At 38.7% G+C, this 18968-nt stretch overlaps 1 protein-coding gene across 1 annotated transcript in view; it reads right to left on the bottom strand.

Annotated features, from left to right (window-relative positions):
• Positions 1 to 6975: 6975 nt before the first annotated feature.
• LOC128684818 (lachesin) overlaps positions 6976 to 18968 on the bottom strand; it is a 396707-nt gene continuing 384714 nt past the window's right edge. Inside the window, exons 6-8 of the mRNA XM_053771102.2 lie at positions 17242 to 17384; positions 8739 to 8946; positions 6976 to 7565 (exon numbers count right to left, since the gene is read on the bottom strand). Of these exons, the coding sequence (XP_053627077.1) occupies positions 7474 to 7565; positions 8739 to 8946; positions 17242 to 17384 (443 nt within the window). The 3' untranslated portion in view covers positions 6976 to 7473. The remainder of the gene's footprint in view (positions 7566 to 8738; positions 8947 to 17241; positions 17385 to 18968) is intronic.

Genomic DNA, 18968 nt, shown 5'->3' with positions numbered 1-18968 from the left:
TCATGAAATGTTGGAACCTTGGCTGTAGAGCACAATGAGGCCCATCACAATGGCCAGATCAACAACAAAAACAACCTTTTGCAAATTCTATCACTGTATTTTCTCGACTTAATAATTTGAGTTTAATGGGGATCAGCTTATGCACAAAAAATGTCAGCTGTGGTGAGAACATGGGATGCATTTCTTTTTTCACTAAGATTACCAGCAAATAAGTTTACGCTTGTAAAATAGTTTCCGCTGGCAGTATGACCAGCTGATACAACTTGGTTATAGCAAAACCTTATATTCATATACACAAAAATAGCCACCATTCAGCGTGTAATAAATGTATTGTTATCGCATACATTGTCTTAAAAAAGGAAAATTATGAACGAAGAAATATTCAGAACAAATCAGTTGGTACAGTTAGTAGACGAACAGTATTTCTGGTATAGATCTATAATTATCAAGTTCAGCAATTGCAGTATCCAGGAATATCACATATCACAAGCGGTCAGTCTCGAAAATCAAGATAAAGTAACTTGGGAGTAGTATATCACTGGACATTACCCTGCGCTGATCCTTTAGTTTCTGATGTAATGGAAAACATACAATCACATCTTATGACATGATATATATATTTTTTTTTTACTGGTTGAACCAGTAAGCCAACGGAAGGCCATGGTCAAATGATCAAATCTTCACTTAGTGGGGTAATCATATGACAGGCAAAACTAACTCCGCCTGGAATTGATTCTAATATTTTAGATATCTCCATGATAACTTTGCAGGGTCTTGAAAAATAAAACAAAACCTTTATCATTTATTTCTTTATGAGAGTGAACTGGTTTAAAGTGGACTCCATACAAACAGTTCAGTGACTAGTTCGTTAATAAAGAATATGTATAACATATATATAATAGCCTCCTTCGCTGTCTCCTGAACACAATACTCCCTGTATATCCTGAAGGCATGAACAGGAATAAAAATAAAGTATTAAGCTGTGTATCACATTGTGTATAGGTTGTTATTGTAAAGCCTGTCGATGACACGTGGATCTTTGTACACTGACGTCAAGAATATTTGAATCTCTATAATAAGAATTTAATCAAATTCTCTGTGTATACCTCGGTGTATAGAGATGTGTTATCTGTTACTGACGTCTTATTTATGCGGGACTAGACATATAATCTCCCTCAAAGTTATACTCACTCTGATTTCGGCCCTTAATTGAAAGTCATTATAACATTATAGAGGGTTTTATGACGACTACTACAATATGATTTGTTTATTATGTATGCCTAAATAACAATGCTACTATATTCCTTGGAAATATTTTGCATGAAGAATGAGGGTAACATGGTTAAGAAACCAGATTTACATAGATTTTTAGTTCATTATTTATGGTTAAATTATTATTATTATTATTATTATTATTATTATTATTATTATTACTACTACTAAATTAATGTAAAGTGATGAACTCACGAGCCATTTAGTACTATAATATCAAAACATCATGAAAGTTCTTAACCAATACTCTAAAAGTAAAAAAAAAAAAAAAAAAACTAATATAGATTCCTCTAAAAGGCGTTTTTTTTAGTGAACAAAAAAGTACTTTATATCTTGTCGTTGAAAATGTTAAAGTTGCCCTAATTTGGGCATTTTTTACGTAATAGCCCTACATATATAAGAAAATGCATTGGAACTTATGGAAATAATGTTTTTAACTAAAAGCTTATTTTATGAAGATATATAGCAGGCAGTTAGGTTTAAAACCTATCGACTTCATGCAAATCAAGGCTGCATTTCACCTGTACACAACCAATCAGAAATACTTTAATTTATAAAAAAGAATCTTAAAATAAACTCGATGCATATGTATATATATATATATATATATATATATATATATATATATATATATATATATATATATATATATATATATATATATATATATATATATATATATATATGTGTGTGTGTGTGTGTGTGTGTATACGTGTACTCACCTAATTGTGGCTGCAAGGGTCGAGACTCAGCGCCTGGCCCCGCCTCTTCACTGAACGCTACTAGGTCCTCTCTCTCCCTCCTCCATGAGCTTTATCATACCTCGTCTTAAAGCTATGTATGGTTCCTGCCTCCACTACATCACTTGCTAGACTATTCCACTTCCTGACTACACTGTGACTGAAGAAATACTTCCTAACATCCATTAGACTCATCTGAGTCTTCAACTTCCAAGTGTGACCCCGTGTTTCTGTGTCCCCTCTCTGGAACATCCTGTCTCTGTCCACCTTGTCTATTCCACACAGTATTTTGTATGTTGTTATCACGTCTCCTCAAACCCTCCTGTCTTCCAGTGTCATCAGATCGATTTCCCTTAACACTTCTTCGTAGGACATTCCCCAGCTCTGGAACTAACCTTGTCGCAAACCTTGGCACTTTCTTGACGTGCTCTGTGTGTACTCACCTAATTGTACTCACCTAATTGTGGTTGCAGGGGTCGAGACTCAGCTCCTGGCCCCGCCTCTTCACTGATCGCTACTAGGTCCTCTCCCTCTCTGCTTCCTGAGCTTTGTCATACATCTTCTTAAAACTATGTATGGTTCCTGCCTCCACTACTTCACTTGCTAGGCTATGTGTGTGTGTGTGTGTGTGTTAGTTACCATTTTGTCCTAGGCACATCTCGATTAGACACTAGGCCCGTTGTATATGTGTGTGTGTGTGTGTGTGTGTGTGTGTGTGTGTGTGTGTGTGTGTGTGTGTGTGTGTGTGTGTGTGTGTGTGTGTGTGTGTGTGTGTGTGTGTGTGTGTCGTGCCGAATAGGTAAAACTTGCGAATTTAGCCTAAATAGCAACGCTCTTCTTGCCATATATATATATATATATATATATATATATATATATATATATATATATATATATATATATATATATATATATATATATATATATATATATATATTCATTCTTTTTTCAACGTACCAGCCGTATCCCACCGAGGTGGGGTGGCCCAAAAGGAAAAACGAAAGTTTCTCCTTTTTTAGTTGCCTCTTACGACACGCATGGCTTACGGAGGAAGAATTCTGTTCCTCTTCCCCATGGATATATATAATATATATATATATATATATATATATATATATATATATATATATATATATATATATATATATATATATATATATATATATATATATATTTATACGTATATATGTCTCGGTGTATATATGTCAAGAATGATGCACTCAACAGAATATATGATATGAATATATACTTCGATTTTCAGAACTAATGTTCGCTACTACTGATGTCTTCAAATAACTCATTTATAAAACTCAAAAAAAAAAACGAGCGAATATCTAAAAAAAATTACTCTGCGAAATAAGTTAAAACAATATACTCTAATGATCATCTGTTTTCTCGTTTCTTCTTAAATTTTTTTATAAAATTGGAATTGATGTGCATTTTGTGAATTTGTGAAATTAAAAAAGCGTGACTATTTATGTTGCAAGACGTTGATACTGTATTAAATTTACAATATATACTATTTTATTGTGACTAAACTGATGAGGAAAGAAATAAAAGATAATATGTAATGTTTCATAATTAGTGAATTGCTTTACAAAATGAAAATTCGTGGATTATAACAGATAGATGAAGGAGTGTCATTTTAGCATTTTTTTTACTCATTAAATTTTTGGTATTACCATTTTGATCTTTCACACATAATGGATAGTTACAAATTAAAGTGAGGGGAAAATCCAGTATCACCAGACTACTTATATTGTTACAGCTAAATTGTAAAAATATCAGATAATTTCATATATTGGGTTCCAGAATTTCACTGGTAATGTCTAGGATAAAATGGCTGGTGAGAACAAATAATTTTTATTGCTTATTTTTTTGATAGTAAAACATCTTTTAAAAATTAACCAATGTATTTAAATTAAACAATAGATAAGTGGCTAATAAATTTAATATATTTGTATATAAATGCTACATGAAGCCATATAAAGATTTCTTGATTAGGAAATGTGCAAGTTGTGGAGACAGAATTGCCGGTATGAAATTCTCATATGTACATTTACTTGTTTTTATATAATCCCTATCACAACTTTCCTCACAAGTCTAACAGTTGCTAGTGAAGGAAGTGACAGGCTGTTCGTACACAGTGTTGCACAACACACTTTAAGATTTTTTCACAACTTTATTAGCAAGTTTCTTCTGTACTAACGCAAGTTATGATAAAGAAGACATCATTATAGTTATTTATTTGTTGCCGCAATTAGAGTTATTTTATTAACTCATGATAATCCAAAAAGCCCAGGCACACTGGATTGTCTCTATAGGAATCCGTCTTTAGAATACGAACCATAACAGCAGACTAACACCCAAGTGCTTAGTTACTGTTAGGTGAACAGGAACAGTAGGTCTAGGAGATTCCTGTATCACATGTGTCATCCAGGAATCTGAGTAGTATGTATGGTGTTGCATCTCACAGAAGAGGCAAGATTCGAACCCATGACACATCAGTTTTAAAACTAGCAGACATTGTAACCTGTTCTTCTGAATTGCCGTTAATTCATTTCTGCCCGTTCTGGCTTACTACGACAATAAAAAAAATAATATTCTCGATTAGATTAAGTTAGGATTTGGTTAGTTTCACGTATGTTAATTTATATTTACTTATAAGTAACTAACAGTAATGAAATATAAAAAAGGCAGGTTACGTGTGGCAGCACGGGACTTGTCTTACTATCTCAGCATTTTATCCTCAGATTAATATACGAGTTATTCAGTTTATCTTCATAAGTAGCATTTCAACATATGTATAGCTCAGAATGCAAACGGGCGAGAGATATATCATAATATACACTTGGAAAATCGTAGAAGGAATGGTCCCGAATCTGCACACAGAAATCACTCCCTACGAAAGTAAAAGACTAGGCAGGCGGTGCAAAATATCCCCAATGAAAAGCAGGGGCGCCATTGGTACACTAAGAGAAAACACCGTAAGTGTCCGGGGCCCAAGACTGTTCAACAGCCTCCCACCACACATAAGGGGAATTACCAATAGGACCCTGGCTGCCTTCAAGAGGGAGCTGGACAGATACTTAAAGTCGGTGCCAGATCAGCCGGGCTGTGGTTTGTACGTTGGACTGCATGCGGCCAGCAGTAACAACCAGGTTGATTAGGCCCTGATCTACCGGAAGGCCTGGTCGTGGACCGGGCCGCGGGGGCGTTGCTCCCCGGAATACCCTCCAGGTACACTCCAAGTTGCCACCAGACACAAGTCATAAACGCACTTAACATAAAACAGGTAGTTTTTTCACATATATAATTTTTCTTTTGATTTTTCTACTAGCATTTAAGTTAGGTTTGACTGGTCAGATTATTATTAATTGATAATAAACAATTTGGGGAGTATGGCGAGTCGAACAGACAAAACGTTGAAAAATATGCCTATGAGGCTATAAGTACTTATGATACTTATATTTGAATGCATGAGCCGTATATTGTTTTTTACTCAACAAACTCGTATATGTATGTTGAAATAGCTACTTAAAATTAGTAAATAAAAAAAACTGTGAATCTGGGTACTGGTTGATCCTAGTGTTCGTTTCCGTTAAACGACGTTAAAAAAAAATGGATAACGCGCTGGATGTAGACTAACAGAAACATTTGTGTGAGGAACTTGTGACTTTAAGAAAACTTACAACCAACTCATAGTAGTCGCGAAACAGCTTGACCTCCTCACTGATTTTTAAAAGAGTTACTTCGTTCTTGAATATATTTTGTGTAGTTCCATATTTTATCGGGATGTATAAGATATGAAAAGTTCCAGAGTTGTTTTGACATAATTTAAATTGCAGTTTTGTAGATATACACTAATTCCTAATAATCTTTCAGCCCTGCAGTAGAATTAACCCCAAGCCTCAGTACGAGTAAGGTGGTTAATAGTAAATTTTTGTTAAATGTGAATGAATGTTGCTTAGTAACTATATATATATATATATATATATATATATATATATATATATATATATATATATATATATATATATATATATATATATATATATATAAACATTATCGCTTAGTCCACAGCAGGATTCGAACCAGCAAACTAGGTATCAGAGTACACAGTACTTTATCCACACAGATAATGTTTGTATATAATTTCGGCCGTTTGCGAATTGTTAAGCATTTTAGGCTGAATTTGCTATCTTATCTTACAGAGCAACAATCACTTTCCGAAACAATGCAAATTCATTGTTTCAAAAACTGTGAAAATCAGTCTGAAAATCAACAATCATGTTTAATTGATGGCAAATAATACTGACTAAATTTAGGCTGTCATAGAGTAGGTCGGGAAGGATTAAGCTAAATTACATTAATGTACGTTAATATTAACAAGGTTAAGTTTGCTTGCTTAGTTGAAGTGCAAAATTAAAAATTTCTGAACTGTAAATTCACAAAAATATATCTATTAATGCTTAAGAGAAAATCTGTTGAAATATCAAGTTTTAGAGCAGTTTGGTTTGTTTGACCAACTCTGCCTAAAACAAGAGGACATAACACACGCAGATAGGCAGGCAGGCACACACGCACACACGTACTGAGCAGGGCCAGGAGCTGTGACTCGACCCCTGCAACCACAAATAGGAGAATACACACATACATATATCAGCTATTTGGCAAGTAATCGAATGTCAGCTGTAGAAAATGTCACTTATGTGTCATATTGCGACCTCAAGCGTTATTTACACATACTAAATAATACAGATATCATCCTTAAAAGATAATATCCCACTAATATTCCATACACCAGCGAAGTATGATCAGAAAACCAAGGTTCGTGACCTAGAGTGACTCTGCATCTGTTTTCCAGCTCAGACCAAGACAAATCATATATTATCTAGATTAAAGCTGATATTTTGTATATTTTTAGAAGTTTATGGAGTTATGTTACAAAACTGGTCTATCATTTGGAAGAATGCAAAATCACACTATTGTTTCATGCTACGTCTAATTGTAAAGGTAATTCTATAATAGTTCAGAACACCAAAGGAAACAATAATGAAGGTACTACACGCAGCGTAATGTACAGTGGACTGGTGGGTCTCTGGGATGGCACCAACACACGCACGCACACACACACACGCACACACGCACACACACACACACACACACACACACACACACACACACACACACACACACACACACACACACACACACACACACACACACACACACACACGTTTCCATCAAAGTTACTGGACCTGCATCCATATTACTTTACTTTTAAAATCACATTTCATTTCCGAATAAACAACCTCAAGAAGATAGGTTTGCGATGAACTCTTAATTATGCGTTAGTCCGAGAAGGCATTTACATGAGCCACGTTTGGTGCTACGTTACTAGGCGCGGCTTTTGCTGGATGCCAGTGGAAACTTGCTGTTATGCCAACGTGACTGCTTTCTAGAGACTAGCGAGGAAGAGCATGATGATGAGGAGGGAGGAAGTAGCACACTGACATCTCGTCCCACTGGTAGACTGTAGGACCGCCATGGCTGCAACACCAAGATATTTTTAAAAAAATACACATATTTTAATTCAGATTAAAAAATCAAATCTTTATTTCCACATAAAGCTTCCCTTGGTTACAAATGGCTACATAATGTGAAGTTTAATGGAAAGCCATTTAATATGTAGAGTCTGTTAGGTTACATAAGATTCGTCAGGAAACAGGACAAGTATTTCCTGACGCGGGTCAAAGTCATATGATTACCCGCAGCTGGAGCTTTTGCTTATCTGACTGAGGCCTTCTACTGGCTCACCGGTCCACCTCTTTAGAAATTCTGGTAACTTTTATGTTGAGTATTTTCAGGATTATGGTACCTGAGTGTATGTGCCAGTTCTGGAATAAACGGGTTCGAAAATGATACCCATTTTCAGTCGTATAAGAAAATATTTCATTTTTCATTTTTAAGCAGTTGGAATGTACATATATACCTCACGAGTTACTAGACAAGGACAGCTGAGGGGCTGAAGTAAAATTTTTGAAATTGGCACCTACTGGATCCAATAACAATCTAAAGCTTCTTCATCTAAGAAAGATGGATAAACATTGGTTTGAGGTCAGATAAATGAAACATTCGTATACATTATTATAAGTGTTTAACTTCTTTAAAATGTGAAAATTGGCAGCTACACAGCCCAAGATCAATACTTTTTTTCATTTAATTTAACTACACCAGCTTTTAAAGTCGATGAGAAAGATATTCTCGTTATTGCTTAAAAAACCTGTTTAATAAAACTGACAAATTAAAATTTACACAGCCCAATATCAATTCAACCCTCCTATCATCGGTGTAAGGTTGAAGCCGGTAAGAAGAGGCCTTCTTCAATTATTTCTCAGCATACAATGATTAATTACGATAGAAAATTGGCAAATTTGTATCTACAATTCCTGAACTTACTGAGTACCATGCTGTCTGTAAGATACACTAGCCCGTGAAGATTGAAGCCATTCAGAAGAGGGATACTAAAGTTATCGCACGAAAACTAGACTCGGCCAGTAGTTTCATGAATCTTCCCTTAGCAGCATTGGAAATTTGAAGCCGACCAGACGAGTTTCAAGTTACAAACGAAAATATTGGAGGAAGAAAAAAATCAAACAAACATTTAGAGATACCCCTAAGGAGATATCTAGTAATAAACACCAAGGGGCTTACTGTACTTGCCTTTCTTTGTGGAGAAGGAGAAGTGTTGCGACTCGGCCGACCAGCCGTACTTGTTCCTGACCCTGATGACGGCCACGTAGTCCGTCGCAACCTCCAGCCCCGTCAGTGTGAAGGCCATAGAATGTTGGGTGTCCTCGTTCACTTTCTCGGAGTCCACGACCCTAGATACATTTTCCCACGACCCGGCCATCACCATAGTGCGATTGGCCTACGGGACGAATTTATTTTTAATTAGGGGGAGCTGTTAAACCCATAGGAGTTATTTAGCGCATGGAGAATGGAAAGTAGTTATTTACTCCGCCCTTAAGTAGTACGGCATTAATCCAAGGCAGCATCAGTCGTCAACAGTATTTGACACTGAAGAAAACGCAGGCTGCAGAACAGTTTTATTGGGACAGTTTCACTGTGTAGATCTTTAACAAATCATGACTTGATAAAGCCCTACACAGATCGAAACGTTATCAAATAAAAGTTTTTTCTTCAACCTGTGCCTTTTCTCAACATTTGTCGGTAATATACTATTTGCATGCCTGTTATTCGACTTATCATTGTGTAATAATCCCCTAAATATTGCTTTTATTTATTTTTAAAATGTCTGGATTAGGCTCCATCATTTGCCTGCGTAATATTTTGGCTACCTCTCACGAGATGGACACAGGGTGCATATGTTATCAAACATTGTAAAACTATCCATCTTTCGACGGGAGGTGCCTTGATGCTGTTGAGGGGCTCTTGATCTAAGAATTAAACGTATCCTCCTCTTCCTTGAATCGAATGCCACCCATTCTCCAGGCATTAGTCATGAGGGTTTAGCACTTCTCGTGATTAAAATAAATATAAAACTCCAGTTTTACGTCTAGCAACTACGTCATTACTTCTAGTTATATGACTTGCAACTACACCACTGTCTAATTATACCACTTGTAACTACACTTCCACTGCCCAGTTATACCATTGGCAAGTCTACCACTCTTACCAGGTGGTTACACTACTGACTAGTTAAATCACTGGTAATTTCACAACTTATTATTATTTTCCAAAAAACCGGTCGTATCCCACCGAGGCAGGGTGACCTAAAAAGAATAAAAGGGATTTTTCCTTTTACATTTAGTAATTTACAGAAGGGGTTACCAGCCCCTTGCTCCCGGCATTTTAGTCACATCTTACAACAATCATGGCTTACGGAGGAAGAAATCTTTTCCACTTCCCCATAATGATAAGAGTAAATAAATAAGAACAAGAACTATGAAGAGAATAGAAGAAAAGACAGATGGGTGTTTAAATATATATGGATGTACATGGATGTTTAATGTGACCTAGGTGTAAGTAGAAGTAGCAAGAAACACCTGTTATCCCTCGTGTTTATGAGAAAGAAGATACCAGCAATCCTACCATCATGTAAATCAATTACATGATTATTATTATTGTTATCATTATTATATATTAAAAGGTGGTTCTGGTGGCCTGGTGGTTAACGCTCTCGCTTCACACGATGAGGGCCTGGGTTCGATTCCCAGCCAGAGTAGAAACATTGGACGTGTTTCTTTCCACCTGTTGTCTATGTTCCCCATCAGTAAAATGGGTACCTGGGTGTTAGTCGACTGGTGTGGGTCGCATCCTGGGACACTAACCTAAGGAGGCCTGGTCACAGACCGGGCCGCGGGGGCGTTGACCCCCGGAACTCACTCCAGATAAACTCCAGAAACTCTTATTACTGCTGTCAACTTATACCAAAAATTACTACACTACTGTAAACTAGTACCACTATTTATTACACTATCAACTTATATATTAATTACCACACTACTATCGTTGTATACTATTAATTACTATACTACTGCTAGCTTATGCTTCCACAAGTTACTGCAGTACAGTCAACTTTTACCACTAGTTACTACAGTACTGTCAACTTTTACCGCTAGTTACTACACTACAGTTAGTAAGTTTATTCAGGTAAACACAAATACAGTTACATAGAATTATCATACATAGCATCATATGTTTACCTGGAGTTTACCTGGAGAGAGTTCCGGGGGTCAACGCCCCCGCGGCCCGGTCTGTGACCAGGCCTCCTGGTGGATCAGAGCCTGACCAACCAGGCTGTTGCTGCTGGCTGCACGCAAACCAACGTATGAGCCACAGCCCGGCTGGTCAGGAACCGACTTTAGGTGCTTGTCCAGTGCCAGCTTGAAGACTGCCAGGGGTCTGTTGGTAATCCCCCTTTTGTATGCTGGGAGGCAGTTGAACAGTCTCGGGCCCCTGACACTTATTGTATGGTCTCTTAACGTGCTAGTGACACCCCTGCTTTTCATTGGGGGGATGTTGCATCGTCTGCCAAGTCTTTTGCTTTCGTAGTGAGTGATTTTCGTGTGCAAGTTCGGTACTAGTCCCTCTAGGATTTTCCAGGTGTATATAATCATGTATCTCTCCCTCCTGCGTTCCAGGGAATACAGGTTTAGGAACCTCAAGCGCTCCCAGTAATTGAGGTGTTTTATCTCTGTTATGCGCGCCGTGAAGGTTCTCTGTACATTTTCTAGGTCAGCAATTTCACCTGCCTTGAAAGGTGCTGTTAGTGTGCAGCAATATTCCAGCCTAGATAGAACAAGTGACCTGAAGAGTGTCATCATGGGCTTGGCCTCCCTAGTTTTGAAGGTTCTCATTATCCATCCTGTCATTTTTCTAGCAGATGCGATTGATACAATGTTATGGTCCTTGAAGGTGAGATCCTCCGACATGATCACTCCCAGGTCTTTGACGTTGGTGTTTCGCTCTATTTTGTGGCCAGAATTTGTTTTGTACTCTGATGAAGATTTAATTTCCTCGTGTTTACCATATCTGAGTAATTGAAATTTCTCATCGTTGAACTTCATATTGTTTTCTGCAGCCCACTGAAAGATTTGGTTGATGTCCGCCTGGAGCCTTGCAGTGTCTGCAATGGAAGACACTGTCATGCAGATTCGGGTGTCACCTGCAAAAAAAGACACTGTGCCGTGGCTGACATCCTTGTCTATGTCGGATATGAGGATGGGGAACAAGATGGGAGCGAGTACTGTGCCTTGTGGAACAGAGCTTTTCACCGTAGCTGCCTCGGACTTTACTCTGTTGACGACTACTCTCTGTGTTCTGTTAGTGAAGAAATTATAGATCCATCGACCGACTTTTCCTGTTATTCCTTTAGTACGCATTTTGTGCGCTATTGCGCCATGGTCACACTTGTCGAAGGCTTTTGCAAAGTCTGTATATATTACATCTGCATTCTTTTTGTCTTCTAGTGCATTTAGGACCTTGTCGTAGTGATCCAATAGTTGAGACAGACAGGAGCGACCTGTTCTAAACCCATGTTGCCCTGGGTTGTGTAACTGATGGGTTTCTAGATGGGTGGTGATCTTGCTTCTTAGGACCCTTTTCTAAGATTTTTATGATATGGGATGTTAGTGCTATCGGTCTGTAGTTCTTTGCTGTTGCTTTACTGCCCCCTTTGTGGAGTGGGGCTATGTCTTGTTTTTAGTAACTGTGGGACGACCCCCGTGTCCATGCTCCCTCTCCATAGGATGGAAAAGGCTCGTGATAGGGGCTTCTTGCAGTTCTTGATGAACACGGAGTTCCACGAGTCTGGCCCTGGGGCAGAGTGCATGGGCATGTCATTTATCGCCTGTTCGAAGTCATTTGGCGTCAGGATAACATTGGATAGGCTTGTGTTAACCAAATTTTGTGGCTCTCTCATAAAAAATTCATTTTGATCTTCGACTCTCAGTCTGGTTAGCGGCTTGCTAAAAACTGAGTCATATTGGGACTTGAGTAGCTCACTCATTTCCTTGCTGTCATCTGTGTAGGACCCATCTTGTTTAAGTAGGGGCCCAATACTGGACGTTGTTCTCGACTTTGATTTGGCATAGGAGAAGAAATACTTTGGGTTTCTTTCGATTTCATTTATGGCTTTTAGTTCTTCCCGCGATTCCTGACTCCTATAAGATTCCTTTAGCTTAAGTTCGATGCTTGCTATTTCTCTGACCAGTGTCTCCCTACGCATTTCAGATATATTGACCTCTTTTAGCCGCTCTGTTATTCTTTTCCGTCGCCTGTAAAGGGAGCGCCTGTCTCTTTCTATTTTACATCTACTCCTCCTTTTTCTTAGAGGAATAAGCCTTGTGCATACATCGAGTGCCACCAAGTTAATCTGTTCTAGGCATAAGTTGGGGTCTGTGTTGCTTAGTATATCTTCCCAGCTTATATCGGTTAGGACTTGGTTTACTTGGTCCCACTTTATGTTTTTGTTATTGAAGTTGAATTTGGTGAATGCTCCCTCGTGACTAGTCTCATTATGTCGGTCTGGGGCTCCACGCATACATGTCTGAACCTCAATTATGTTGTGATCTGAGTACATTGTTTTTGATATGGTGACATTTCTTATCAGATCATCATTGTTAGTGAAGATGAGGTCTAGTGTATTCTCCAGTCTAGTAGGCTCTATTATTTGCTGGTTTAAATTGAATTTTGTGCAGAGATTTAAAAGCTCGTGTGAGTGTGAGTTTTCATCAGAGCTGCCTCCTGGTGTTATTACTGCAACAATATTATTTGCTATATTCCTCCATTGTAGGTGCCTTAAGTTGAAATCCCCCAGGAGTAAGATGTTGGGTGCAGGAGCTGGAAGATTTTCCAGACAGTGGTCAATTTTTAACAGCTGTTCCTGGAATTGCTGGGATGTTGCATCCGGAGGCTTGTAGACTACCACAATGACTAGCTTTTGGTTCTCGACCTTTACTGCTAAAACTTCCACTACATCATTTGAGGCATTAAGCAGTTCTGTGCAAACAAGTGACTCTGCAATGTACAGGCCAACCCCCCCCCCCTTTTGCCTGTTCACTCTGTCACATCTGTATAGGTTGTAACCTGGGATCCATATTTCGTTGTCCAAGTGATCCTTTATGTGGGTCTCAGTGAAAGCCACGAACATTGCCTTTGCCTCTGCAAGCAGTCCACGGATGAAAGGTATTTTGTTGTTTGTTGCTGGCTTTAGACCCTGTATATTTGCAAAGAAGAATGTCATCGGACTGGTGGTATTGTTGGTACTGGGGGGGGGATTTTTTTTCCGGCATTAGTATCTGTATCTGTTGGTTTGGAGTGGAGGTCATGGACTGTGGTTCCACTCCAGGAATGACTGGATTTGGTGTACGATTTCTTCCATTTCCTGCCAGTTTTTTTTCCTTCCTGGCACTAAAAAACCTCTCCCTCTTGAGTGGCTGTGGCTACCCAGGTTTTCCCATGGCCTGGATGTTTTGTATCTTTTTGTCCCCTTTAGATGGTGTGCCTGGCAATTTAAGTTATAGCACAGTCTTTCCTGTACTGAAGAGGTACACATTTCAGGGTGAAAAAGCTTACAGGAAGGGAGTTTGCATTTTCCTGTTGTCATATGGGCATGGCATTTTCTAGGGTGGTCATAGTTGCACGTCCCGTCTGTTTTTCCAGATTTCCCATGTCTGCAGATACCAAGTGCATAGTGTGTGCACAGGCTTGGTTTCCGTTTGCCTTGGGTTTCTGTGACTGTATTCCCTGTTGGTGCATGTTTCCCTGTCTTATTCCTATCCTCCCTAGCACCAACAATGGAGCTCCCACCAGTTGTTTTTGGTAATATATCCTCACTATTGCTAGTGAAGTCCTCTTGTTTGCTATTTCCTGTGGTATTTCTAGTTTGCAATATTGGTTTTATCTTATCTTTGACTACACTTGTTTCCCCACTATGGCTCCTGTCCCCTATGAGGTCATTTATATGTATTCCTTCCTGCGTATAATTCCCGACTACCTGGACAAAATCTCCAGCTTCACCATTACTGTCTCCCAGGACAGCACCTCCAGCTTCATCATTACTGTCTCCCAGGACAGCACCTCCAGCTTCACCATTGCTGTCTCCCAGGACAGCACCTCCAGCTTCACCATTTCTGTCTCCCAGGACAGCACCTCCAGCTTCACTATTACTGTCTCCCAGGACAGCACTATCAGCCCCACATTTACTGACTACCAGGACATCACCTCCAGCCTTACAGTTTCTGACTACATGGCCAGTATCAAGGGCAGTACCATTCAGCCCAGACTTTTTATGTTCCCATCTGTTGTAGAAAGCTTCCAGGTTGTCTATGAAAGCAGCTTTGATGTTATCCTCTTTTAATACCCTTGTGATTTTAGTCCACAGATTTATCTCATTTGGGCATACCCAAAAACACTTCCCTGTTTTAATACTGTATGTGTAGAGAACCTAGGATAACCCCAAAAAGTCAGACAGAGTGACTTATTTCCATTGGGGTCCTTTTACCTTATTATTATAATATAATGATTATAATATTTCTTATTATTCTATAATGAAGATAACATCTTATTATCACACTAAAAAGACTATCTACTACACGAGGGTCATTAAGACTATCTACAATACGAGGGTCATTACTAGGAATAAGGTAAAATTTACACGTATGTTAGCTAAAAAATAGAAAATCATTCCCCTCCCTATCTGTAGCTACATTCATCAGACACCTTTTGGCACTCTTCTTGAACTGGTTCATGCTATGACTGGCTTTGACATGTGCGGGTAGTCTGTTCCATTTCTTTATTGCTGTACAATAAAAGGTGTTTGAAGCCTGGCCAATGACTGTGGGTACTACAAAGTTGTGCTCTCTTCCCCTAGTACTATGATTGCTTTGGTTCCCAACCTTGACAAAATTGACAGCAAGATATTCTGGGCACTGTTTGTGAGCAATTTTATAAACATGATTTAGCTTCAGTTGTTTTACTCTGTCTTCAACATTCAGCATATCCAACTGCTGTAATTCATCCTGGCCTACATGTTCTCTTGGTCCCAGCCCCAGGATGAATCTTACGATTTTGTTCTGGGTGATTTGCAGTCTATCTTTCAGTTTTTTTTGTGTCAAGGCAGAGTACCATGAAGAGCAAGCGTAAAACGTATGGCATTGTATAAGGGCTAGACATAGGGTCCTGCGAGCCTCAGTAGGTAGACACTGTGCTTGTCTATACAGGAACCTCAGTCTGGCACTCGCTGTCTTTACTACACTGTTCCCTATCAATTCTCCTGACATGCATGGGTCAAAGGGGATTCCCAGATATTTTACTGATGAAACCAAAGTGATGGGCTCCCCATTACACTGGACATTAAAATTATTTACCCTTCTCAGTTTATGTTTCGTGCCAAAGAGAATGGCTTCAGCTTTCCCGAGGTGTAATGATACAGTTATCTTTCACTACTAGTTACTACAGTACTGTCAACTTTTACCACTAGTTGCTACACTACAGTTATCTTTTATTACTAGTTACTACAGTACTGTCAACTTTTACCACTAGTTACTACACTACAGTTATCTTTTACTACTAGTTACTACAGTACTGTCAACTTTTACCACTAGTTACTACACTACAGTTATCTTTTACTACTAGTTACTACAGTACTGTCAACTTTTACCACTAGTTACTACACTACAGTTATCTTTTACTACTAGTTGCTACAGTACTGTCAACTTTACTACTAGTTACTACAATACTGTTAACTTTTACCACTAGTTAATACAGTACTGTCAACATTTACCACTAGTTACTACAGTACTGTCAACTTTTATCACTAGTTACTACGGTACTATTAACTTTTATCACTAGTTACTACAGTACTGCCAACTTTTATAACTAGTTACTACAGAACTGTCAATTTGTATCGCTAGTTACTACAGTACTGTCAACTCTTACCGTTAGTTACTACTCGTATTATCAACATTTACCGTCAACTTTCACTACTAGTTACTACACTGTCAACTTATACCACTAGTTACTACATTACTGTGAATTTATACCTCTAATTACTACAACTTATACATCAAGTAAAAGTATCCGGAATAAAAATTACATTTTATTAGAATTTCTTTTGTTATTTTACAAAAAAAAAAAAAAATCCTACAGTTAATTAAGGCTGGAATGAGCAAATACATAATCATATATATTTACCTTGATAAAACATTTTAATTTGTCTATACTATATAAAAATGTCAGAAATAGCTTGTAGAAAAATAGTGGTGGCACAAATATAGAAAATGGTAGTGACTATAGCAGAGGAAGCGGTAGTACTAAAACAGAAAGTAGAGATGGCAGTAGCCGAGTAAGTAGTGGTGGCAGTAGTCGAGAAAGTAGTGGTGGCAGTAGTCGAGAAAGTAGTGGTAGTACGGGAAGAGGAGTGGCAGTCACAGTAGTCGAAAAAGTAGAGGCACTAGAAGGGGAGAAGGTGGTAACAGTATTAAATTCAGTAGTTGTGGCAGTAGCAACTGCATAAGGAGCACTAACATATGCTGGCAAATGGCTCATTATTCAACACTTTCCAGTTCATAATCAGTACCCATCATTGCCACAGTACCCACTAACGCAACACCAATACCCACTGCCCCAGTAGTCATAACCGCAACACTACCCACTGCCCCAGTACCCACGCACCACTGCCCCGGTATCCAGCACTCACCTGCCAGCCTCCCAGGTGTGTCTTGCGGTATTTGATGAGGAACTCAGTGATGGGGTAGTAACTCTCAGTATCCCAGGTGAGCGTGTACATGGTACTCTCACCACCATTGGGGCTGCTTGTCACATGCGGTGGCTTAGGCAATCCTGAAGGAAAGAGAGAATGATTAGCGAATCTTGGAAGAATGGCAGGTGGCTTAGCGAATCCTGGGAGGAAGAGTGGGAATTGGCCCTGGGAGCCTTTGAGAAGAGGGATAGTGTAAGGGTTTTTAAAGGAACCCTTAAGAGGGGTAGTGTAAGGGTTTATAAAGGAACCCTTAAGGCTTAGCGAATCCTGGGAGGAAGAGTGGGAACTGGCCCTGGGAGCCTTTGAGAAGAGGGATTGTGTAAGGGTTTTTAAAAGAACCCTTAAGAAGAGGGGTAGTGTAAGGGTTTATAAAGGAACCCTTAAGAAGAGGGGTAATGTAAGGGTTTTTAAAGGAACCCTTAAAAAGAGGTTGTAGTGTAAGGGTTTTTAAAGAAGCCCTTAAGAAAATGGGTAGTGTAAGGTTTTCAGAGAGCTCTGAGAAAAAGGGCTAGTACAGTATTCTTTTAGGGAACCCCTCGGGAAACGTATACGTTACTTGACAGTGTTGGGAGATAGGAAGAGGTGGTTAAGAGAGCTCTGGAGGAAGCTCAGCAGGTGGTTTGAGGAGATCTGGAGGGATAGGTGAGTCTGAAGGAGCTTAGCAGGTGGCTTGATGAGCTCTGAAGGGATAGGTGAGTGTGAAGGAAGCTCAGCAAGTGATTGATGAGCTCTGAAAGGAGCTCGGCAGGTGGCTAGAGCTCTGGTGAATGAGATTATTATTATATTCATGGGTAAGTGCTAAACCTGTAAGGGTAGTGTCCTGGGGAAGGAGATGTAATTAAGTTTGATTCGACGAGAATATGATGGTGGCAGGCGAGTTAAGGAGTCTTGAGCTGACGAATCTCATGTGGTTTTGTTCCTAGTAGAGTTACGATTACAACTCAGTTATTAAGAAACTCTTGGTGTAACTAAGGATGAATAAGTCACGTGTCTAATACCTATCATTACCGAGAGACGTTTTGCCCACCAGGGTAATTTATCCACTCAGGTGTTGCATACGTGTCTCATTCATCAACTAGCCAATATCGTACACTTTTGATTTAAGAAATATGTGGTAGAATGTTTTATTCACTTATAAGGGAAACGTTATCGAAATAAAAGGTAGTTAATTGTCCAAGGCGGACCGAAACGTCTTCATAAGTTTGTCTCTATGTGCGGGTTATTATAATATTCTTTAAAGGCTTGCTCTGTTTAGAGTGCTCTTCTGTACATGACGGCATATTTTTGCCTTTAAAACCTAAGAAATATAAATTGACTACGATATGATGTGGTCTTAGGACTGTTGAGGTTGACAGAAAAAAAAAATATAATGGTTTGAAAACCCAGTGGGAGGAAAGGGGTTTAAGGCAGCTTAGGAGATGCAAAGAGGATTAATTTAAAATACACATTTTATCACTTAAATATTAAATTTAGTATAAACGAATCAGGATTTTTTCTCGAGGTTGTCTCTAAGTGCTATATTTATGGTTTAAAAATTCGTACTTGTAAACCTGGGTAATAAATATGAAATGAAACAGACTAGGTGATTCAGTGGCAGTCAGATATATGTCGTGTGAGACGCTTTGTAAATATGAAATTACTTGCAAAATTAAATCTAATATCTC

The sequence above is a fragment of the Cherax quadricarinatus genome, chromosome 5 (genome assembly GCF_038502225.1).
Source record: "Cherax quadricarinatus isolate ZL_2023a chromosome 5, ASM3850222v1, whole genome shotgun sequence".
Taxonomy (NCBI): Eukaryota; Metazoa; Arthropoda; class Malacostraca; order Decapoda; family Parastacidae; genus Cherax; species Cherax quadricarinatus.
The sequence above is the reverse complement of the archived record's forward strand: the minus strand, read 5'-3'. Positions and strand labels throughout refer to the sequence as shown.